General features: G+C 37.5%; 2 protein-coding genes and 1 non-coding gene across 3 annotated transcripts; 1 reads left to right on the top strand and 2 right to left on the bottom strand.

The window, feature by feature from the left end:
* The first annotated feature begins 741 nt into the window (after positions 1–741).
* On the top strand, positions 742–9,177 carry LOC103025903 (murein hydrolase activator EnvC). Its single transcript, XM_022679649.2, has 8 exons — positions 742–1,158; positions 2,062–2,202; positions 3,706–3,906; positions 5,641–5,828; positions 5,928–6,141; positions 7,631–7,729; positions 7,823–7,890; positions 8,494–9,177. Exons 1-8 carry the CDS (start codon positions 880–882, stop codon positions 8,651–8,653), a joined length of 1,350 nt encoding a protein of 449 aa, XP_022535370.2. The 5' UTR covers positions 742–879; the 3' UTR covers positions 8,654–9,177.
* On the bottom strand, positions 8,976–23,522 carry eif4g2b (eukaryotic translation initiation factor 4, gamma 2b). Its single transcript, XM_007249257.3, has 22 exons — positions 23,475–23,522; positions 20,870–20,975; positions 20,173–20,281; positions 16,617–16,682; positions 16,257–16,382; positions 16,029–16,131; positions 15,714–15,842; positions 15,551–15,617; positions 15,313–15,464; positions 15,099–15,209; positions 14,580–14,762; positions 14,363–14,501; positions 14,115–14,269; positions 13,864–13,974; positions 13,436–13,564; positions 13,200–13,304; positions 12,734–12,949; positions 12,157–12,415; positions 11,731–11,935; positions 11,276–11,484; positions 11,053–11,174; positions 8,976–10,247 (listed from the first exon to the last, which is right to left on the bottom strand). Exons 1-22 carry the CDS (start codon positions 23,520–23,522, stop codon positions 10,182–10,184), a joined length of 2,916 nt encoding a protein of 971 aa, XP_007249319.3. The 3' UTR covers positions 8,976–10,181.
* LOC125804683 (small nucleolar RNA SNORD97) lies at positions 13,643–13,813 on the bottom strand. The gene has a single exon (XR_007440838.1). It is a non-coding gene; the product is annotated as a small nucleolar RNA SNORD97 (small nucleolar RNA).
* Positions 23,523–25,054: the final 1,532 nt, after the last annotated feature.

Genomic DNA, 25,054 nt, shown 5'->3' with positions numbered 1-25,054 from the left:
TGCTTTTTATATTATTTACATTTGCTATTGGAATGACTAGTTTACACTCAATAGCGATATTCTTTTCCTCTAATTTTTCAATGACAGAACATCAGACCAATTTCATTTTAATCCAGCTATAACAAATACTGGGCTGCTGGACATAGCTAGAGTTTGGGGAACAGGGAGAAAATAAAACTCAAACACTATTTGCTTGGTTCAGGCACAGGCAAGCCATGAAAAACTGGGCCAGTGTAACTGGGCTGCTTGAATAATAGATCGGAAATGTAAGGTTTGAGTTTCTGAGCCTCCCTTACTGAGGAAAGAGAATCAGCCACGTGCTCATGAGCACTGTGCATGGAAACTATCTGCTACATGCAGTTGGATTGTGATTATTATAATGGTTATAAGACAGGTCCCTTAATATACCTGTAGCCAATGAGTAACCGCATATATTTATGCTTTCAATCAACTATTACAGCATTTTGCAGTATTATTAAAAATCAACAAAACATTTAATTACATAATGAATAGCATTTAGGGTAATACATTTCTGCTGTAATTCATTTAAAAAATAATTTTATCACCATTTATCACCTCTAACACAAACAGTAGTGTCAGTACCTCAGAATAGAGATAGTAGGTGTAATTAGTTACAGTAGGAATCAGCTTTGTTTCAGTCTCTTGGAAAGCGTAGAGTTTCTACTCCTGCTGAGCAGGTATCAGGTGGCCTCATGAATAATGAAGTCGATTGACCGGAGAGTGAGTAGCTGCACGCTGACCTGCATGCAGATGAGGGGTAATACCTGAACTCAGGGGCTCAGCATCCAGCAGCACTCTCAGGCTGTTTTGAAGTTCAGTCCTAAACACAGCTCTGTACAGAGAGCAGCAGGCAGGAGAATGACTCTGAGAGCCACGTCTCATGGGGACCTTCAGGCCCTGTCCCTGTCCAAGCCTCCATCTCTGGACAACGGCATGTACAAGTCCTACTCGGTCAGCAGTAACAACATGGGCAGCCGGTTTGGGAAGGACGGCCAGGAGGATTCCAAGGATCCGTTCAAGCGCTCGCATCCACCTCGCAGGCCTGTGCGCGCGGTCAGACCGGTCAGCGCCCTCAGCAGCAGTGGGACATTCCTACAGATCAACCACCTGCAAGGAGAGCTGGTGCGCAAAAGGAAGGTGAGAATAAAGCGGGGTCCTTCCAGAGGACACAGAACTGATAGTCTGTGTATAATGATGATACTGATACTGAGTTGTGAAATTAGGCTTAATTAAATTGGATTAGTCATAAACACAGGCTTGACTTTAAACTACAAACCCTGTGCTGCTTTAATAGTACAAATCCTAAGCTTTTTAATTGAGTGTGTTGTTTTCTCTGGACTGAACAGTACTGTCCATGAGTTCTGAGAGACTTATTCTTTTTCAAAGGAAAAGTTGATTAAGTTTGATGAAGTTCAGAACTAGGTCCTGCAGAGAAATGAAGCTAAATGTCATTGACAATCTGTGTACTGACCTCAAAACAGGAGTGCATTCAGTTTTCCCCAAGAACAAGAAAAAACAACAAATCGCCAAGGACTTAAAGACACTAGCTGCTATAGAAAGTGAAAATAACCTGTGGTCCTTGCCAGTGAGGATCTTACTAAAGCTAGATCATGTTGAGTGCCCTAGTTTAAAATATTTAAGGACTGTCTCATCTTTAACGCAATGCCTTTTGGAATGCTGGACTTCTTTTACTGGCTTACCCAGACAGCATTCTCATGTAACTGATGGAACCCATCACTCACTCCCAGGTGTGGGGCCAATGGACAAAACTTGTCAAAACTGGTTTTCAGTTGAGCTTCTCATGTCATGCAGGGGGCATGATATCTGGGCAAGCATTCACAGTAACTGAAACTTTGATTGTGGTGCCCAAACTTGCTCAGAGCTGTATAAGAGCTTTCGTCTGCAGCAGTTTTGCCTCCATACCTTATGTTTTTTTGTGTAGTTAAAACTCTTCTGCTGCCTTCTCTCTTCTCTGTTCTCTAAACTGCAAACTAACACTAATCTGCTGTGCATTGTTCCTCTCATGTCTCATGTCATTAGGAATGTGAGGATCTGAAGAAGGAAAACAAGTATTTATCCAACGAGATTCACATGGAGAGAATCATGATGAGAACAGAGAGTGAGCTCACCATGAGGAACCTCAGGAACCTCAACCAAGAACTCCAGGCTCAAGTGAAAGAGGTAGGCTACTATATTCAAATTTCCATCAATATATAAAAAACATATAAGATAACTTTCCAACGTAAAGTGACAGTTCATAGGTTTTGGGGATTTGGGGGGTTGGTGACCTCTCTGGTAAGAATGTGCGATTGCCCAGATTGTGAAAGAGTGCTTTTAATGCAGGCAATGTAAATAAATTGATGTGTTTTTGAGTATATTGTTTTATTATTTTGGTTATTTATGAAACACTGTCAGAATGTAGAGAAGAATTACATCCAACAAACCTACCAGACCACTCTGTTTTTAGAATGAATAAATTAGACATTGCAGTATACTATTACTAACACTGCTTTAAAAAAAAAAAAAAAGAGTGCTTCTTTAAATTTACCTAGACTTGGGCTTTGAGCGGCTCAGCTGATTGAGATGCTGATTAATGAGCTGAGGATTGTGAGTCATGCTGCCTCACCATCAGTAGCCAGAGCCTGAGAGAGCACAACTGGCCATACTTACTGGCCTTTGAGTGGGTAGATGTCACTCACTCCCATTAATCACTCCCATTGTGATGCTGGCTGGCACAGACAACTGTTAAACAATATTGTGTCAGAGCTGAGGATCCGATGGTTTCCTTCGAGTGGGTTGACGGCTTAGTGATGCTGCATTGGCGGCAGTTGGAAAGAGATGGGGACTGACCTCACAGGTATCAGTGGAGGCATGTGATAGTCCTGAATCTTCAAGTGGTGAGAGAATTGCATGTGATAGAGGGACTCCTACACACTAAGAAAAGTAAGTACAGATTTGTACTTAAAAGTGTACAAAGCTTGTCGCTGGGGCTGTACCTTATTTTGAGGTACAAAAAAGTACCTTTCAGTGAAAGTCCATGGTTTTTGTGCCAGTAAAGATTATAAAAATTATAAACATCATCATCAACTAAATATGGCTCAAAAAGTTGATGATCCAAAATTGTCTGGCTTTCAAATAAAAAATGTGCAATTAAAATATATATATTGTTTATTAGTACAGTGATACAGAATACTGAATGTACCCTTTGGCTGGTTAAATGGTACAAATTTGTACTTATTGCTGTTAGAAATTACTTTGTACTTCAGAGGGAACAAATCTGACCCTGTAAAGACCAATATAATACCTTTGAGGGTACAATTATGAAGAGTGTACCTCTGAGTACAAAAAAGTACTCATATTGTACCTCTGTTTTTTAGAGTGTAGTGAGTGGATGGGTTAATTGTCTCTGTTAATTTGGTCACAAATTGGGTAAAAAAAATGAATTAGACTTTTATAAGACTTCAAATCCTTACGATTTACTATACTACTGTAAACTATGGGTTATCAGCTCTGATCCTGGAAGTCTAGCTTCCAACTAGTTTACTGATTTTCCTTCTTTACACAGTTCACTGTTTAATCAGCAGATTAGTTTAGTTACTCTGTAAAGTAGAAAAGTCACAGACAGATGCCAGACTTCAGAACTGCTGTATAAAGACTAATTGATTAATTGTCTTTCTGCTTAAGCTGAAACAGAAGCTGCATCTGAGCCAGCAGAGGGCATCTCTGTGCTCCAGGGCAGCAGAGGAGGCAGATATGTTACGAGGGGAGGCTGAGAAGAGCCGGACCCTGGCAGAGGCTCGAGGTGTGGAGAGCAGGCAGGAGAGAGATCTGGTACTGGCTGAGAAAGTAAGACTCAACGAGGACCTGCAGCATCTCAGTAAAGAGGTATAAAATGACTTTTCCTTGATCTATGCTGATAGATTCTGGACTTCTTCTATGTTCCTTAGATAATTCTGATCAGTACAGTATTATAATAAGAATTAAGTACTTATTATAAACTTCCTTGTACTAGTGCAGACAATTTTAATTAGTTTAGAAAAGAAATGATAATTTAGTTTTTGTCAAGAAGTAAAGCTTAAACAAACAAACAAATCTGCCAATGGAATAAAACACTTTCAGTAGGTTTAATAGCTTAAAACATTCTTATGAAATCCTGACAACAATGAAAGATTAGAAATTAGAATAGAAATTACAAAAATAAATATTTTATTTTAAGTCATGTCGGAGCAAAACAATCCACAAAATCTAGATTCAGATTACTTATGTCAAAAGGTTAAAAACAGCCAAAACAGATACAACATTTTTACGTCAGTGACTAATAAAGATACAAAAGGTACTAATTCATTATCATTACATAATGATGGATGTTGTCAGTAGTTGGTCAGTATAGCTAAACCTCACATTTCAGAGGCAGAACAAAGCAGCTTGTGTCTGAATATCTACTGCCGACTGAAAGGAAAGTCAGCTAAAATTGGCAGCTTTTTGGTAAATTACCAAATAAGATTTGTATATTTTCATAAATTGGTCTCTTAAATTAGGATTGGTTAAAAAAATGTAAAAGAATATCATTGTTTTGGAATTATTAGAGTTAAAGTTTCAGTACGTTCCTTTCTGAGCTACGACACAATGTATACAATGGGTCAGTACCTAAAATGTCTTTTTTTTTAAATTCCAACTTTGAAAGATCACCTTTCAAGAAGTAGCTCAAAATATTGTGGAAAACTGAGCTGTGGAGTAGGGAAACTTTTTGTAAAACTCCAGTACTTTGGGTTAATTTAAGGAGTTGGGAAGGAAGTGGGGGGCTGATCATCCAACATTAAAGCTGACCAAAGGGCTAAATGTGTCATGGTCAGAACAGAATAGCAGACAAGCGCAGATACTGATAAAAACAATAGATGTTTATTATAGGAATAAACAGATGTAATCAGGGTCGATACAGAAACAAGGGTGATCACCAGTAGACAGAGCAATGAAGACAAAACCATACCATAAACGAGAGACAGTCCAGAGTTCATACACAAGCAATCCAGTATCAGAGATAATCCAAGAGGCAGTAGTGAAAGCACAGTCCAGGTCATACACAAAACAATCCAATATCAAAGGCAGAGGCAAGAATCGGCGTCGAGAAACAAAAAGCAAGGTCATACACAAAGTAAACTGAGACAAGAGATAAATAACGCTTTGTACAAGGATAACCTACAATACGCGGCGTGGTAGTCTGTTTGGCGTGCACCTTTATAGTGCCAGTAATCAGTATTCGGGACTTCCTGGAGGAAGCAGGTGAGGTGTCACGGGATCAGGTGAGTGCGTGATGTCAGCGGGTGGTGCATTCTGGGTAGTGTAGTTGTTAACCTGAGAACCTCCGTTAGAGCTTGGTGTGGAAGGGACAGAGGAGCTAACAGCACCAGACGTGACAGTATGCAATCAATCTCTTGCAGCAATGCTCCAAAATCTAGTTTTCCAAAGGCTTTCTAATGTGGGCACAGAATGATATAGTCCCTCACCATTTTATTAGTGTCTCTGTCAGATTACCAGATCAGTATTGGAAAATAAAAATCTGTATCATACTCATTTTCAATTCTCAAATTCAGCTGATTATAGACTGCTATTGTTTTACAGCACACGAATGCACAGCTGCTTCTGGCCCAGACAGAGAAGAGCTACTTTGAGACGAAGCTAAAGCTAGAGAGAGTGTCTGGAGAGAAACAGTTTCTGCTGGAGGAGAACAAGAGTCTGGAGAGTGAGAGAATCACACTGCGGCACAGACTGAAGGAGCTGACGGAGGAGAATGTAAAACTTAAAGAAAAGTGATGACATTTTTTCCTCTTTTAGTGAATGTGTGCTGTCTTACTCTTGATGTGGACTGCAGGTAACAGCTGCAGCTGTGTGTGTGTGTGTGTGTGCAGGGAGGCAAGCTCCAGGCGCAGGGCTGCAGCAGCTGAGGAACAGAGTGAGAGAGCAGGGAAAGCGCAGCAGCAGGCTGATCAGGAGCGCAGGCTGGCGGACAGAGAGAAGGAGGAGCGCATCAGTGAGTGTCTGAACTGGAGGGAAAAACATCAAGCACTGTCCGACATCTTCAGAGCTCAGGAGGACCTGAAGTCTCAGAGGCAGAACAAAGCAGTGAGTGTCACTGTACCTCTGCTGTAAACTGAACAGCAAGCTGGTGGACTAACTAACAACATAAAAAATAAAGTAAAACTGCTGATTTTAGAATGCAAAACAATGCAAAACTGTTGTGATCTTATGTATATTATTATAGTGCTTGCAAACAAACAAAACATATTATCATATGGCTTTTACTTCTTCTTATTGCTATTATTCCATGATCAATAACGCAGAAACTGTTTAATGTAGACACTTTCTTGAAATTCTATTTCATAGACCTTGTAAAGGGCATGGCAGCTCTAACATTTCCAATAGACTTATAATGGGCAACAGTAACCTCAGTAACAGGTTTATACTGGCTTATACTACATTTACATTCACATTTAAGGTATTTAGCAGACGCCCTTATCCAGAGCGACTTACAACAGTGCTTTATTGTTACTTCTACATATCCATAGCTAGTTTGTAGACTAGGATCAAGAGATACACAGAGATTGATCATGTTTCTATTAGTTATTACACAGTAGCTGTGACACCTATAACACAATAGTAATAACATTGTAACAACATTGTAATAACACAATAGTACAACACCACATTATGGTTAATAACACTTGGGTAATATCACTGTTATAAAACTGCTGTCATTGCTATTGTGTTATAACCAGTATAAACCTGATACTAAAAATACTGTTGCCCATTAAGTCTATTGTAAACACCATAGCTGCCATGCCATTTACAAGGTCTACAAAACAAAGTTTGAAGGAAATTTTCTACATTAAACAGATTCTAAATGATTGATAATGGATTAATAATAGGAGGAAGAAGATGTATTATAATAGTTTTGTACTAACAGTAATAATATGGAAACAGCATTATTATAACCATAAAATAATATGGTAATTATATTGTAATATTAGTATAAAAATAACACAGTAAACCCACTATGGCAACGTATGATTTTTTTAAAGCTAGAGGTTATAAGCAGGTTGTTACTATTTTTAACAGAAAGACAGAGAGAGAGAATGCCAGGAAGTAAATAAAAGGGCCTTAAATAACAACATGAACAGAGTGAGAATGTGGGTATAATATATAGTAATAAGAAGGCAATCAATACAGTTACCCAAAAGAACTGTTGAAATAAGTTCTTAAAGTTTATATTGTAAGCAGAAAATCTGACATATGCCAGACTTAAACCATTCGAATTGTGATGGTTAGAAGAATAAATCATCATATGTTTAAAATCAGGCAAGTCCTGCTAGACATTCTCATTTTGCATTGATCAGTTACTACCAAGAGTGCTCTGAGGAAGGTCAATCAGTAAATTGAAGGAATATACCCAGTTCTCTCCAATGCCACCAATGGAGGCTCCACTTTGCAAACTGCTAATGTGTTTGTACCAGATACCATGTGTCTTAAAGGCTTTGAGCAAATGTTGTTGATATATATTTTTCTAGATTTAATTAGTTAATTATCTGCATGTGTTCCTGTTCTCCTCATCCAGTGTCAAGCAAACATAAAGAGCTACTTCCTGTGTATGACTGAAAGTGACCAGAGGGTTAAGATCCTGAAGAATCAGGACGGAAGTCCACGGAACTTCACAGTTTGTAGACTCCTTCGCATCTTTTACTGAAATATTTTCATATATTTCAACACAAAGCACACGACTTTATATTTTTATCATTCACCTCTTTAGGAGGGAGATCCAGTGTTCATCTCAGCAGCTGAAGCAAACGGAGAAGATTCAGATAGAGGCTCAGGAAGGTAGGTTTGTCTGTGGCAGTGTGTGTGTGTGTTTGAGTGACTAACATTCCTACAAACATTTCCTCGTTTATTAAGACTATATATAGTTAAATACAAAAATATAAAAAAATAAAAGTCTAATGCATAAATAACAAATAAAGTCAAGTAATTAAGTAAATGCTGTGACAATCAGATTGGGAAGGAAGTTGTTGTTGCTGTAGCTACAGGTACATATAGACCAATAGTAGTGATATGGGAAGGGACTTAAAAGTTTTGTGTTTAAAGCTGTAAAAAATTGCACAGGGACTGTCTGAGGACTGTAGAACTAAATGCATGAATCAGTTTAAACTTAGGCCCAGATACATTTTTTATATTCTAAAAAATATCCATGTCTAGGAAAAAAAACAGGGAGAATGTTGACCCTATGTTTATAACATATATGGGAATGTTAGCTACTGTATATATTAAATTTTCAGTAAAATTTGGTCTAGTTTTCCTGATTTAGTTTTTTCCTGTGATTACTAGTGTAAACTGTTAACTAATCACTCAGACAACTCTTCAACATTTCAATGTATATCTTCCAGTAATTAACTGGCTAATGTTTACACGTCTGTTTACTTTTAGAACCATGCTGAGGGTGGCAGCCCCCAAAGCAGGACGAGATAATGGACCAGCTCACTTCAGTGAACTGTCACCGATGGGAGGAGATGCTCCTGACACCAGTTCTTTGAGGAAAAGTCGTAGAGTAGTGGAATACTTCTGGATCCCCACAGATGAAGAATAGGATCAGAGAGAAGCCAATACCTACCCCTTGGTACCTTTTAGAGCAGAGCAGAAATGTATGTTCTACAGAACCAACATGATTATACTGCTCCAATCAGACATCAGTAAATTTTATGATTTAATATCAGACGCTTTAAAATAATTCCCTCTAGCCTGGCACATACTTAACATATTCAAGAATGTAATTTATGACTGATGTTTTGAAATAGCTGACTTTATACTTTATACTATCTCTATACTTAAGACAAAGCTGGATGATGCATTTCTCCAACAGAGAAAATGTTATGGTATATGCAGGATTGTAAATTAAGTCACACACAGGATTAGGTGATTAGGTGTTTCTTTACTTAAAATGAAGCAACAGTGGTGTAGGATACAGAGCACTAAAACAACCTTATGACATGATTGTGAGCCATTTAGAACCTTACAAGAAGACGGATGCAGACACCTCCGAAAAGTAAAGAAAACTGAAGCGAAGCCAATGCAACTCAATTCTCGCAAATAAATTGAAACACTTGCCAATAACAGGTGGTCTGTGCATTGCTTATTGACAAGGGCAAAAGCCTTTAAATTTTCTTCAAATATCAAAAAGCAGGAAGGGGATTTATCTTTTCAACTGAATTTCGTTGACTGGTTTCAAAATGGCTAAAATAATCTCCTTGTATTTAGATTTGTTCTAGGGTCTTACACTAATGCCTCAGTACAGTCCAAATCAGACATACTAAATGTCAGAATGTTAAGGAAATAAGGATTAGAAAGCAGGGGGCTTTACCAGACACCTTCATGTTGATTTATTTTATTTTTCCAACAATCAAGAGTTTTCCTGCAAAAGCACTTTTAAAGGCTTAACTAATAATCTTGGTATGAAGTAGTGTGTTAAGCGAGATGTTCTAGATAGCAAATACTCTGGATCTTAATTCTCTTCAATAATGTAGCTCTATGTTACCTTGCACTATAAAGCCCATTCAGGAGGTAGAAACAGACAGCTGTTAAAACACTACAGCAACAAAAACCATCAAGTACATTTCTGTGGATTTTGTAGATCATGAATGTTGATGAAATAACAGACACTGCAACCATCCCACTAAAAACTGATGAAACACTCTTGCAGAACTGCCCACAGTCAGAAAGACAGCCCCTCAACCACAAACTCAGCTCAGTGTTGCTTTACAAACATTCATCACCCTAGATCTTAAAAAATGACTGCAACCAAGTCAAGAAAATCACGAGTAACGCAAGAATTATAGTGGTGGAGTGAAACCTTTTCCAAATTAGCAGATGAAATTTACAGTATAATCAGGACTAATTACCATAAATGCAACATGATAGAGCTAAAGTAGCCTCGAGATGCTAGCAAAGACATAAAACAAAAGATTACAGTAATGTGATGTGGGTATGTGGGTCTAGCAGCAGAGTGTGATATGCAGGTGACTGAGTTTGTGTTACTGCAGTTGGGTAATGAGAGAAGGAGCACTATGCTATCTAGCAGACTACTCTGGGACTTGTGTTATTAGGCTTTGGCTGGTTTCTCAGTCACCCTCCTCCTCAGATTCCTCTTCCTCAGCTGTCTCCAACCAGGTCAGCCACTGGTTCACCTAAGAGAACACACAAATAACACCTTTTATTACTCAATCATAACAACTGTAAAACTATGCTTGGTAATAATAGCATTAATGATAGCATTAGCAGTAAAACTATGTACTCCATATTTAACATTAGCACCAACAATATACTCTATAAAAAGCTCTTTTCCAAAAGCAACTAACTGTAAACCATCCAGTTTACTTAGAAAATTGCACATTTAAAATTTTCCAAATGCATTAATCATACTTCTATAATCAACAAAAAAATAACATTAAATCAACTTGCCAATCAACAATAATGTAAAAAAAGAAATATATATATATATATATATATATATATATATATATATATATATATATATATATATATATATATATATATATATATATATTGCGGCAGAGACAAATTTGACACCCTAGTGATGCAATAGGTTGTCTCTTAAAATATGCTCTGTTAGAAAACGAACAGAAATGTAAATGCTCAGTATAAATTGTACAACATAATTCTTCTACTGTAATTGTTCAGTATAAATGAGTGTCTTTACAAAAAATCAAATTTCAGTTGCCAAATATTCTGTGCATCCCTAGTACTCACAAAATTGGATAATGGAACAAAAAAGGTAGTCTTATGACTAAGAAGCAATGTTTTTGCAATTATGAGGTTGACATGTAGATATGTTCTATATAATGCATCAGGCATATAACAAACCCTGCAGTAAACTGTTCTCATGACACTGCACTTAGCCAGCTGGTTAGTATTTATTTTAGAGGCTAAGCCAGATGCTCCAGAAACCGTTACTCTACAATCAACTATTACCTGAAACAAGGCTTTTCCTTTTCCAGGGAATTCTTGGGTAATATCTTCTTTCCATGCAAGGAAGGCCTCTTCTTCAATGATCTCCATGTCATAAAAGTTGACAAAATAGCGCAGCAACATGCCTAAATGGGAGAGAGGAGAGAATAGCAAATATCAGATACAGTTCCCTTTCTATATCCACAATACTATATTTAAGTGCCAGAAGCAACTGTAAGCAACGTACCTTTGGGGAAGGCGTATGTGTTGCAGTGCACCTGCAGCGCATACAGGGCACTGACTTGCAGGTCAGTGTGGTCATGGAGGAACTTCTGCATGACTGGCTTGAAAGCCAGCAGCAGCTGCTTCTCCTGATCCAACTGCTCTTTAGAGGGGGCACTCAGATTCTCCTCACTCTCAGACAGACACAACTCAGCTGAAATGAACTGCAGGAAGCTGACACAAAAAAAAAAAAAAAAAATGGGGTCAGTTTCTGAAGTAAAACTGTTTGCGATAATGCATAAAATACATTTAATATATGCTTAAAATAGAGCACAAATAATCAGTTGAAGTGTGTGATTAAGCTAAATGATCTAGTAAGTGGAAAGCAATGTAGACAGTAACATGCTAAAAATGAATGCACAATGTGTAATTGAACTATTTATAGCAAAATAACTACAATTTCTGAACACTGTTCTCTACCTGGTCATCAGAATGTTGATGAAACCCTTATCAGTGTGGAGTTTGGGAGAGATGTTATCCTTGATCCACTTGTAAATGCTTTGTGGGGCAGGGTCAGCTTTTATCTGCTTCAGAAGTTCCTTCTCTAGTTTCAGTAGGGGAAAAAGGAAGCTCAAGCCCTTCCCCTCCAGAATCTCCAACATACGATCCTTATTCTGGTCAATTTCTAAAAAAAAAAAAAAAAAAAAAAAAAAAAAATTATATATATATATATATATATATATATATATATATATATATATATATATATATATATATATATATATAAATAATAAAAAAAATAAAAATAAATAAAAAAAATAAATTCATACATTACAAATAAATAAGTGTAAATGTTCCATCAAGACCATTTTGGCTAACATAACAAAGCATGTTTGAGGAAAATACCTGGGAGCATCTTCTGCATGTTGACCTTGCTCTGTTGGAAAAGGTCAGCAAGCCACTCACGGTCCTTCAGCTTGGATGCTTGTTGCAGGCACAGCAGGAAAAGGGGGAAGTGGGTGCCGTTCTCCAGAGGGTGAGCCAACTCTGCAATGCTGACTAACTCTGTGATGACAGCCCTCGCAGCAAACTGGGCCAAGTAAGATTTCACCAGTGGGATGTCCACCTCAATCTTGGGACACTGGTCCAGCACGTTCAGCAGAGCCTGAGGGGAAAAATTTACATGTGAGAAACTGAAAGTCAGAGGTTTGGGCAAAAAGAACAGATTTAATAACAACCTCACTGTAAATAATGTAAAAGGCTTAAACAGGACATATATGTTGTTCCATAATGTTACCAAGAACTGAATGAGTAAGTGGTTGAAAATGTTAGAACTAGCAAGTTCCTGGTACCAAAAGTTTGATAGCTAATCCTAATTGAAACCTGTGGAAAGGTATTTTTAAGCATTTTAAAATAACGCCTGTAGTGACACAGAAAATAACAAATGCACTATGATAGCAATGCAGTCTCTTAAACAAATTACCTGCATGAAGTTCTCTCCAGATACAAGTCCCTCAGTACGCAGGGCGTGAATAAGGGTACTGGCCTGTTCCTTATCATCATCAGACCTCTCCAGAGAACACAGGATGATCTTACTCAACATCTCCGACAGAAAATGTTTTGGAGCCCTCATCTCTCTCACCCCATTGACCGCATCCTCCAAGTTCTTACTGTTCAGGTACTCAGTCACTACGGTTTCCTAAAGGAAGAATACAGGCATGTTGTTCCATTTGGTCTTAAACATTCTTATTTCAGTGATGTTACACTGAACGAAAGAAAAAACAAGAATAACCAGAACATTACCATTCTATAACCATTAACCTCAAAAACAGAACTTCAGGAGGGGAAATAAACCTTAAAGAAGAACTGTGTATTCAAAAATGGAAGGACTGAAAAAAAACAAAACAACAAAAAAACAAAAAAAAATACAATAAAAAGCTTGCACTTACTGTCATTTTGAGCAATTCCTCCTTGGAAGGTGCAGGTTTCTTGCTGGTCTTCTGAGGTTTCTCCTGGATCAGGGGAGGATTGGTTTTCAGACCAAGCTGTGGAGGCTTTGGTACGAAAGGGAAAATTTGAGATGTGAATATATAGCAAAAAATACATAGAAATACATATTAAAAAAAACATTTATGTAATCTTGTAAATCTTCCTTTACAAATGTGGGATCTATAGTGTGCATTACCTGTCCAAGGGGTGGAGTCTGAGTGCGGGGAGGCTGAGCGCTGGGTGGCATCATGTTGGGGATCTGAGGCTGCAGCTTTGGCACTTGATTCTTATTCAACAGGAAAGACTGAGCCGGTCTCAGACTGATCTGTGAAACATATTAACCTTGTAAACTCTCATAGCACAAATGAAGAAGAAGAGGAAGAAAAAAAAGGTCTACAAAATAGCACCCTCATTTTTCATAACTGCAGTCAGTGGACCAGCTGTCAAGTTTCAGAACAGAGGAGAAGAGAGGAGAAGAAAAAAAAGGAGGAAAAGTAAAGAGTAGAAAAAGGTAGAAAACTGACACCCAGTAGAATTCCTCAGAATAACGCGTCTTTTTATAATCACTGGGTGCAGGTGACTACATTATGTTTATATTCCTTTTGGTAGTTTATTGTGGTTTACCTCATCTGCATTGAGCTGCCCCTTCTTGAAGCGTGGTGGCATATCCTTGGACTGAACTTGCTGCTGGGTGGAATGGTTCTGATTTTGGTTGTGAAAATGCTGATTCTGTACCTAAAAAGGGACAAATAGTCCATATGTAACTTGGCCACTAAAGTTTCTACTATACACAACACTAACACATACACACTATGCTTTACACTAATGAATGAGATCTATGAATGAAGCATCTTCATTATTGCAAATAAACCTACCTGATTACATTTCATGAAAGGCTTGATAGCCAAGTCGAACTGTGACTGTGGTGGGTTAGCCATGTGTCCGTTAAAGAGTGGGTTGGTGCGATGGCGTCCCAAAGTGGGGGAGAATCTGTCCTGGATCACTCCTGGACCAGTTCCTATTCCACTGCCTACACAAATTAACTACAGATTAATATACATACACAAGAAATGTGCTTCACAACAATCAAGCATGACGTCTTAACTTTACACACGGAACTCACCTGGCATCTGTCCAAACATGTCAGCCAATCCTCCAAGAGTCTCTCTGTCCAGTTTCATTCTGGCTGGCATAAAGGGCCCTTCCAGAAAGAAGTCCATTCTTATTCCTTGGTACATGGGTGGAATGAAGACACCCAAATCCTAGAAAAACACATTTTATGATGGTGTGCAAAGTAACAATGAAGGAGGTGCTAAAATCTAAAGAAATAACCAACTCACCTTCACTGCATCCTGACGAATCTGGTTAATCGTCTTTGGTCCGTTGTCAATAAAGGCCTTACGAGGAACCCAATTGTTCTCTCGCAGCTCCACCGTGTCTTGCAGCAGGAAACGAATCCTGGCTGGCAAGTCCTTGTTGTTCATTAAGGATCGCATACGGCCAAAGTACTGATCCATTAAAGACTGTGGGGTAAAAAAAAAAGAAAGAAGAAAATTAGTGATGCCCCGATTACACATTTAAAGAAATACAACATTTACTGGCTGAGTATATGCTCATTCCAAAAAGTTTTAATTAAAATTGACACAGTGCAGTAACATGCAGGTATTGAAGCATTTTTATCCCTTACTGCAAATATACGGATGACTTCAGTCAAGTACCATCTTTACACTTATTTATTGCATCAGTGATTTCTATTGCATTTTTTAAGCTGTTCCACAAATATTATGTTGCTCCAAATATTTGCTGCCACTACTATACCTACTTAATTAAAAACTCAAGCACATCAGCAGGTCATTTACCTTGGCTTTTTCATGATCAAGTCTAGGCCCGACAGTTCTCATTATCTGACAGAGGCACTCCAAATCCTCCCCCATATCCTTGAGTTGGATCCTCTTTTTCTTTTCCAAAAGCTAAAAAGAGAAAAACATATGAAACTTGACTTCTAGCAAAAAAATAAATAAATAATTAAAAATAACAGCAGATAATATAAATACATTTTAAACCCCCACATACTGTTTTGATGCACTTATGAAGGATAGATTCATGGATGAGGTCAAGTTTGCCAAGTTCCCCAATGAATTTAATGTTCCCAAGCATCTTGATCTTGGCAATGGCACGTTGCTCCTCTTCTTCAGAAGTAAGAGGGCTTTCCTTTTTTTCGTAGACTAAAAGAAAAAAAAAAAAAGAAATCAGTTTGGAGTCATACGATTTATTATATATCTAAACATTAAAAGGAGGAATTGTCACTCACTTTCAACATTTTTGGTGCGGTTCTCAAATTCATCTTGGAGTTTGGTGATCAGGAGTCTTCTGAAAGTCTATATGACAGACAAAAGACAATGAGAACAGGCCATAGCTCAGAATAAGAATACACACTTGCATTAGACTATATCAAATAACCACTGCAAACTTACTGTGCTCTGCTTTTGATTGGATTGAATCTCAGGTGGGCTGTCAAAGTTTGGTGCATCCTCTGCCAAACGCAGACATAGCTGGGCATAGAGTGAGCTGTATTTTGGCTCTTCTAATGCTTTGTCTACGATCTACAAGGGGTACAATAAAATAAGGCACATAAAATTGGCACATAACTTGGTACACACTATAATTGGGACAGGCAGTTCTTTTGCATAAAATTAACAAAAAATAAAAAATAGAGAGATTAGAACCTAATTTACATTAGGTTTGTCCTAAATGGCAAATGATAAATGTTCACTATCGAGAACACTTACCAGCAAGATGACTCCCTTGAGGACAAGCTTAGAATCTACACCCACGTTGAGGAGCTCAAGGCATAGCTTGTCAAACTTTTCAGGGGTCAGTTTATTTAGTATCCTAAAAGATGAGCAAAAAGCAAAATACTGCTTTGAAACATATCTGCAGTTGCACTATTATGCAGAAGAACAGAAATGTTCCTTCATAAACTACTCCTTAATAAAAAGATCCCCAGCATTACTTACCCTCTTACTTTCCTAAATATTGCATCATGATGTTCTTTTTCATTGGAGGAGTCGACATCTCGTCTAGTGCTTCGTGAAGGAACCCATCTCTGAACGCTAGGCCCTGGGGTTTTCCCCAGGAACTCGCTAAAAGGGTACAAATACATTAACTGCAATACAGACCATACTCTACAAAAATAATGTACCAAGATACATAAAGTTTATATATATGTATATATTATATATATATATATATATATATATATATATATATATATATATATATATATATATATATATATATATATGTATATATTATATACATATATATATATAAAAGGTAAACTAAACACTAACATTTTGAACGTGCTGCATATTTACCTGTTGCCGGCAGTCTTGGGAAAGTGCTGAGGTGCACCCCTACCTCCTCCTCCGCCCGAAGAAGCACTGCAATAATGAGAAATGGTCATGAATCATAGGTTAATGCTTTTAAGGTGTGAAAATATTCTCTTGTAAAATGAGCTGCCCTTTTCTGGGTTCCATTGCCCTACCAAAAACAGTTGAGGTTACATTTAGTTTATTGGTGTATTAATGGATTTCAGAACAATTTGCAGACAGTTGTACACACTGTTCCTTTCAATATTCCATACTTTTTCAGATCTAAATTTCCTGTTTTAGGAGAATTGGGTAATATTATTGAGATATAACCCGGAAGGAGGGCATTTGAACCAACAATTATCGGTTACACCTTTAAAAAAACAGCATTAACTGTGATAGAAGCTTTAAACAAATGCTTCAAGTTTGAAGATCATTCTTTTTTAATATGCGCTTATATTAAGTTAAATTGTTTTGCAGGGTTTCCGCCACGTTCATTTCAGTGCGGCGGTCCGCCACGCCTTCGTTCTTCCCCGCCACCCTTCGTGAAAATTCGGAGCCCGGCGTTTTTCCCGCGCTTGATCAGCGTTGCCCCGCCCTCTCTCGTTTCTGACACTGGAATTTGATCATCTCGACAGGACACCGGCTGTCAAACTGGACAACTGAATCCGAGGTATGTGGCGCTGAAATGATGTTTTTTTATATTTGTGAACAAGTTGTTGAACATTGTTCAAGGGTTATATCGGTAATATGTTGTAGACGTAGCCTACACAACACGGCTGGTTTCGCATGTTGCATCTATTTCGGGAGGCTACAGGTGAGGGCTTCTCTAGCCGTAATTCCTAAACGCACAGCTGTGTTCCAGTCCTGCACATGTAGCAGGGTGGCCGCGGGTCCTTAAAAAGTCTTAAATGGTATTAAATTTCATTTTTGTCAAATAAGGCCTTGAAAAGTCTTATTTTGTCTTAAAATTTCAACCAAAATGTCTTAAATTTGCCGGAGCTAAATTTAGGGGGGAATAATTCCGTCAGCCATGTGTTGAACTTCGGGGGTGGAAATCGGTAGTTAGTCATGCAGTGCCAACATAACGCGCGCGCGCGAGAGAGAGTGTGTGAGTATAGGACACAGCGAGAGAGAGAGACTGAAACATAACGCGAGAGAGAGAGAGAGAGAGCGAGAGCGCGCCTGTAAATAGCGAGAGAGAGAGACTGAAATATAATGCGAGAGAGAGAGAGAGAGAGAGAGAGAGACTGAAACATAATGCGCGCGCGAGAGAGAGAGATGAATTAAACAGTGATTAAACAGCTTCAACTTACGCAGGTGTCCACTCAGGCTCACTCACCTGGTGGAGTGAAAATCACGCTATGTTTCTGTTTCTGGAGCTGTCATAAAGCAAGGATGTAGGGCCCTAGAATAGAGGCACCCTAGAACAGCTCTGTGATGCATTTGTTTTCACGGTCCAGTAAACATTTTATTGTAATTAAATTAAAGATTAAAGATATTATTTGTCTGTTTTAATAAGCACAATTTTTAATTAAATTCAATAATATTTTTTATTTTATTTACTCATTCTCACATTTAAAATACCTAATACAGATAAGAGCGAATAAATAATACATATATATTAAATATATTAAATTGAATTTGGTTTTGTATAAAGTTTAATTGTGTATACTGTACAGTGAGAAAATTGTAATGTTTGTGTCTCGTATTGTGTCTTGTGCATTCACATTTGAAGTTTTCAAGCAGCTAGATTAAACGTAAACAATTAATAGTTTTTTTATTTTAACGTATATGATCTTGCGAGTTGGTCTTAATTTTCTTTGGAAAAGGGTATTAAAATATAAATTATCGGTTCCCAACCGGGGGGTCCTGCCACCGCACCTTCAAGGAAATCCTGGGGGAAACCCTGTTTTGTATTAAAATCTGTCCCAAATTCAGTCCCAATGAAAGACGTCATAGTTGCTAGTTAGATCAGATTAGATTTCATAGTTAGGACATTTCTGTAATCCTCCCAGAACACTTCCTGTATCAACCTTGTATTAATCTACAAATGAATCCAACACAATGATATCCATGTCATATTTCTTTGTTGAATACTTACAGCCCTAAAAATAAATGCACCCTATGCTCCTTAACTTTCATAATACGCTCAGGAATACAGGCAACTATGGGATAATATGGGATAAAAATCACCATACAAATCTTACTTATTGGCATATTGAGAATAACTTCATGGTGTTATGAAGAGCTTAAAATTAATCTGCTAAACATTTGCTAAGCTTTACCAGCTGAGTCGTGCACAGTCAACTTCCTAAAATAACAAAGTAATGTTGTGTCTAAATAATTTCCTAATTTTGCTGCATGCACACTTGTGGTAAAAACTCCTACACCCTCAGTTGTTTAGATCATGTGATGCTACCTCTAGCATAATAGCCTATGTTAAGAGTGTGACTCAAGAAAATTTGTTATGCCCAAGTCATGTTTTGTTTTTTTTTGTTTTTTTTTAACAATTTTAATAGTTTTCAAAATGGCAGCTACCTTCACTGAACTGAAATTTCCCCAATTGTTAATGATGAGATTTCACTATAATACGAAGTTTTTATTAGTAAATACATTAGTAAGTCCATAAATACTGCACAATTGTTTAGTCTTACTGTTGAGTTTGTTATCTTGAAATGCAAATTAGTGGTTGTTAAAATGTTAACTCCTTTATGGTATGGTGTTGCCCTGAGGCAACACACCACTTTTTAAGGTGATTACAGAATCATTAATGTTATTTTTTAAATATATATCACAACAAGTCTCCATCCAACAAAATTTGACTTACAGGTTTACATTTAAATAAACTATTAATAAAAGTGAGTGTGCAAAAATATGCCAAAGGAAAAGTGTTACTATTTAATGACATTTTTATTTACTTACTAAACAGTATTTCTTAATTTACAGTTAATGGAATAATGTCAATAAAGCAGTGGTGGTTATTACTTCCCCCAAATAAATATAAACCTCATGCGATAGAGGGTTTACTGTTTTCTGTCTTTTCAATTAATATTTTAATTTTTTTTTTAGATAGAATTAGGAGGCATCTGGTTGGTTCTACTACTCCACTGTGTGATAAACTATCCTCTTAAATCCCTGCTATATTTTTGTTAAATAGCCATAACACATTGGCCTTATGTGTTTTGTGTTTACTGAAAAACAAACATTTGGCTATCATTTTAGGAAGGAGCAGATATAATGCTTAACCCTATATGGCATGAATGCAGGGTAGGGGTCTCAAGATCCAGAGGGGGGAAAACACTGCTCCATCATAGTAAATCTATCAGCAGTGGTCTACCTGCATAATGTATAATATATATAATAAAGATCCCTAGATATGTATTGCAACATATTAAAAATAAATTGAATGAATATGTTATGGTACAGTATTAGCTATATGTGGTAATAACCAAAAAATTGGTTTGTTGCCGGAGGATGATAACACTGACACACAGCAACCACAATATTACCTTTATTACTGGTTATATGTTTATTATGTAAACAGTCGACAGACACACACCTGAAACGAGAAGCACCCCCTTCTGCAATCACACTCTCCACTTTGGCGGCTTGACAACGAAGAATCTTTAAAAGAATAAGAATCAAAGGGTGGGGTGGGGAACACCGGGCTGAAGAGAGAGAGAGAGAGAGAGAGAGAGAGAGAGAGAGAGAGAGAGAGAGAGAGAGAAGAACAGGATGATGAGCATCACATTTATCAAGGTTACACACTGATATTTAACACCCACAATCACAACAATCAACATTACAACAACAAGACAGACTGTACGTTTTTATTATCAAAGCTAACAACCTAGCTAGCGTTACGTTATCTAACGTTAACTGATTGAGAGAAGAAGATGGGAACGCAGTGTTTCCTTCTAAAGGCCCTCCATCACCATCACCATCATCAGCAGCAGGGTCAGGATTTACCCAACAACACAGAGGCAGACAGCCGTAACGTTTTACACTTATACTGCATATATATTTTATTTTTTTAAAAACAGCCCAAAACCTCGAGCCCCTCCAGCACTTCCTCGTTTCTCGGTGATTTCTCTGAGCTCTATCTGTAGCTCCGCAGCAGCTGCTCTCTCACTAACCGTTAACCGTCGTTTTTCGTTATTTTGTGACTTGTAGGATAACGACGAGCAGCAGCACCGCGAGTTTAAATATTAAACATCCTATCTTCCGATATTAACCGGCCCTGTTATCTATCTGACCGCTGCCCAGCACAAAGCCGGCACCGTTAAAGCGCGTCTTCCCCGCGACGCCATTTTCTGCTGAGTCTCTCTGCTCGCCGAGCTCCAGCCGGCGCTGGCAGTGAAACTGGGTTAGCAGCCATTTTGAACGGTATACCCAAACTTAAGAGAAAAACACCGGTCTTACCTTCACCGGCGCGACCTCAGTTTTGAAGATTTGTGTTCCACAAAAGGAGAAAAATAGAAAAATGAAAGAATAAAAAGGTGTTCTGAAGTCTAACCACCCAAACTCAGACGGCAGAGTCGGACCCCGGACCGCAGCGCTCTAAGAGAACCTATCGTTACCAGCTACCAGCGCTCCTTCACCACACAGCCCTCACACTGACCTGACGTCACCGGTGAACCCGAGCCGCGCGTGCAGTACTTTTCCAGAATTTAAAAAAATATAATATCATATCATAATTTTTATTATTTAATTAAGAGTTCAAATATTTTATTATTGAACTAAGGGTTAATACTTTTTTGTTATTTAACTCAGGGTTCATATTTTTTAATATTTAACTCAGGGTTCATAATTTTTATTATTTAACTCAGGATTCATAATTTTAAAAAATTTAACTAAAGGCTCATGATTTCTATTATTTAACTAAGGGTTCATAATTTTTATTATTGAACTAAAGGCTCATAATTTTTATTATTGAACTAAGGGTTCATAATTTGTATTATTGAACTAAGGGTTCATGTTTTTTTTATTTTTAACTAAGGGTTCATAATGTTTTATTATTTAACTCAGGGTTCATAATTTTTAATATTCAACTAAAGGTTCATGATTTCTATTATTTAACTAAGCGTTCATAATTTATATTATTTTACTAAGGGTCCATCATTTTTATAATTAAACTAAGGGTTCACAATGTCTTTGTCAATATTGTAACATTTAAAACAACAACAACAACAACAGCAACAATAATAATTCTTATAATAATTATAAGAACTTTATTTATTTATTTGTTTATTAATTATTTTATTTTTTATTAGCCTATTAACTATACTGCATGGCCAAAATAAAAAAGTCACCACCTGGATTGGGGTAAATGATGTGGGGTTAATTGCTGCAGTTGGTCAGGTCTAGGTTCAGCAACCATATGTTGCTGATAGAATGAGGTCAGCTGACTACCTGAATTTACTGAATATAGACCAGGTAATTCCATCAATGGATTTTTTTTCTTCCCTGATAGCACAGATATATTCCAAGATGCCAGAATTCATTGGGCTTGAATTGTGAAAGAGTGGTTCAGGGAGCATGAGATCATCATTTTCACATATGGATTGTGTGGAGAAATGGAGTTAAAATGTCCAGACCTTAACTCCATTTCTGGAGAAGGCTTTGTGCAGTGGTCAGACTCTTACCATCATCAATACAATATCTTGGTAAAAATAATTGCAACACTGGATTGAAATGAATCTTGTGACATTGCAAAATCTTATTGAAACAATTCCACAGCAAATGCATGCTGCAATCTTTTTTTTGGCCAGGCAGTGTATCTTGTGACCAGCATGTTGTATGTTTTTCCTGGATGACCAGCTGGATTCTTTTTGCACGGTTATATTCAAAGGTGTAAAATTTGAAGTATCAACTCAATTACAGGATTTAAAGTTACTTAAAGTAAAGAAGCAAAACAAATGTAAGGGGAAAAAATAACATTAACGACAAAAGTTTAGGCCACGTCACAGAAGTCTATAGTGCACTAACCCCCCTGTCTCAAATAGTCCTCTTACTGTGATATTTACAATGGCTTAGTTTTAAAGCTGCCACATTTTTATTTGATGACTACATATCAAGTATGTGATTTTGGTTAGGGCAGAAAGTATTCAGATATGGTTTATGTGCTTATAGGCTATATGTGTTGGAGAAAATCGATGAGCTTTGCTTTTATTGGCAGACCTAAGAAAAACATATGAAAAACAACACCCTATAGGGTATATAGGGTATGTTTTTTTTGGATGATCAACTGGTCTTAAGCTGACATTTTTAGCAAATGAAGAGATTGTAGTAGATTCTGGTAGAGATAAGCCACAACCTATGTTTTACAGCAATGTATTTCTTTCCAAGAACCCCACATACTCAAAGACCCCAAAGATAATTTTACATGACCATGTTCTATAACTTGTCCTTAGAACACTGGTCTCCTACTCTGGGCAAGGAGGCCTCTTCCCCTGCACATAGATGTGTTTCCCCTGCTTTAACAAACCCACTTTAACTTAGTAAGGACTTATTAATTAGCTGATTGGTTGTGTCAGGTGTGCTGGCAGTAGGGGTAATGCAAAAATGTGCAGGATTGTGGGCTTAAAACAGTACGGTTATGCAATAGGCTGAATGAGTGGGGCTAATCTCCTGCAGGCTGAAGAGGCAGAAGCAGTTTCCAAACACAATGTATTAAAAAACTGGACTTTGTAAAACCATGTGTTAAAAAGCAAATCCTCTAATCACATTAATGCATGTTAAAATCAGTAAAGCTGATAGCCCTTTCACCCTCAGAACACATGTTTTTGTTTTAAATGTTGTGTGGTGTAGGGGTTTGGCCTTGCATCACCATTTTGTGGACACAGATCTTCATGAACTTACCTCTCCTGGCAACTTCTTTTTACTTCTTGTAACACCAGCCGCTCTCATCTTCCCCTATTAAATGGCTTAATATTGTGGACAGTGCAGGAAGCTACTGTCTTCATGCATTGCTTTCTAATGTGTTTTGTATTGTCAAACCTTCTTCCTTAATTAATCACGCTTGACTTCACACTTCTCACAAAATTGGTGGAGCAACTTTTATTTATTTTAAAGCATTCTAGTGGAACCATGACTGTCTGATTAATTATAACTTGCTTCAGTTTGACAAAGAACCACTGGGTCACAAACTATAACTTTCAGCCTAACATATACCTTCAGTCATAGCGATAATATTCTACCACCGGCAGCAAAGTAATGAGGCAACGCCAAAGTCCAATTAGGCAACTTTTAAACAGTAAAAAAGACAGAAATTACAACCAACAAACAGCAGGTGACCCACCAGTGAAGGCCTTATTCACCCATCTAACCCAACACCAAGAGGACAGCCCTAGTAAAAGACTGTATGCAGCATCCTGGATACAGAACTGAATACACTCTCCAGAGGTCTAAACTGCATTTGAGCCAACTCAAACAATCAAGTCAAATCAGCATTATCTACAACACACAATGACTTCCTGCTATAGCAAGAGCCATGCCAGGTCAAATCAGGGAGTGATAACCCACAACCTGAAGACTAATAAAAAGAAAGATGGATGAAGATCTGTATTAGTCCTATTGTAAATAACATTAAATACAAACTTACAGACACACACAGTTGGATTCTGGGAGACTGATTTAGGAGGGGCTGTGAACTCTTTTTTTCTAGACAATACAAGTTTAAAATCAGCATTGCTTGCTAATGAATTACAGCCCTATTTTACACACATTTTTGCCATTCAAAACATGGACACAGAGAATCCACCCTTTGTCATTCTACAGAAATAGAGCCAAAAACATCTGCAGACAAATCTGCAGCCAGAATCTGCATAGAACAGACCAGGGAGGGCACCAGACATGCCTATTCATTTGTTTGGCCTATCTCTAAGTGTCTTAAACTGCCTTCATTGAGTTTACTGTGCAGAAACAACAGGACCAGAAACAAAGACCTTTCCACTGGATATCCAGTTTGTCCAGTAAGTGTAATGTTTTTACAGTGAAAATGCAGTTCATGTAAATTATTTTTTAATCGTTAGATTTGTCTAAAAAATTGCATTATCATCAAATTAGAGTACGAAATCGCAGTTCTATATATATATAGCACTTTTCACAACGAATGGTCAAAGAGAAGCTTTACAGAGATCCAGGTTCAATCCTCTTTTGAGTAAAGCCATTGCAGTCAAGTTTAACCCTTGAGTTGCTGCAAGAGAGTCAGCGTGCTCCAGTGATTATTAACATAATTTAAACTTTGTGCACAGTGTAATCAACAGCCACGTAATCAATTTTAATTAAGGTTATAAATATTAGTTTAATATTTATAACCTTATTGTATTTTTTTTGCACTTTTTCTATCTTCTATTTGGCTTTCTTGGCGAAGAGCAAAGAAAGAATTTCATTGTACACTGAAACCCGTTTCTGTACTGTACATATGACAATAAACTCTT

Source organism: Astyanax mexicanus, chromosome 9 (genome assembly GCF_023375975.1).
Source record: "Astyanax mexicanus isolate ESR-SI-001 chromosome 9, AstMex3_surface, whole genome shotgun sequence".
Lineage (NCBI taxonomy): Eukaryota > Metazoa > Chordata > Actinopteri > Characiformes > Acestrorhamphidae > Astyanax > Astyanax mexicanus.
Note: the sequence above shows the minus strand (reverse complement) of the source record. Positions and strands in the feature narration are given on the sequence as shown.

Coding starts and splice junctions, on each gene's coding strand:
- eif4g2b (XM_007249257.3), bottom strand. CDS start 23,522: ATGAGAGCGGCTGGTGTTACAAGAAGTAAAAAGAAGTTGCCAGGAGAG. Junction 13,565..13,863: donor GGCAGCTCAATGCAGATGAG/GTAAACCACAAT, acceptor TATGTTTCACAG/ATCAGTCTGAGACCGGCTCA. Junction 12,950..13,199: donor AGGAATTGCTCAAAATGACA/GTAAGTGCAAGC, acceptor TTCTTCCTTTAG/GAAACCGTAGTGACTGAGTA.
- LOC103025903 (XM_022679649.2), top strand. CDS start 880: ATGACTCTGAGAGCCACGTCTCATGGGGACCTTCAGGCCCTGTCCCTG. Junction 6,142..7,630: donor CTCAGAGGCAGAACAAAGCA/GTGAGTGTCACT, acceptor CTCCTCATCCAG/TGTCAAGCAAACATAAAGAG. Junction 7,891..8,493: donor TCAGATAGAGGCTCAGGAAG/GTAGGTTTGTCT, acceptor GTTTACTTTTAG/AACCATGCTGAGGGTGGCAG.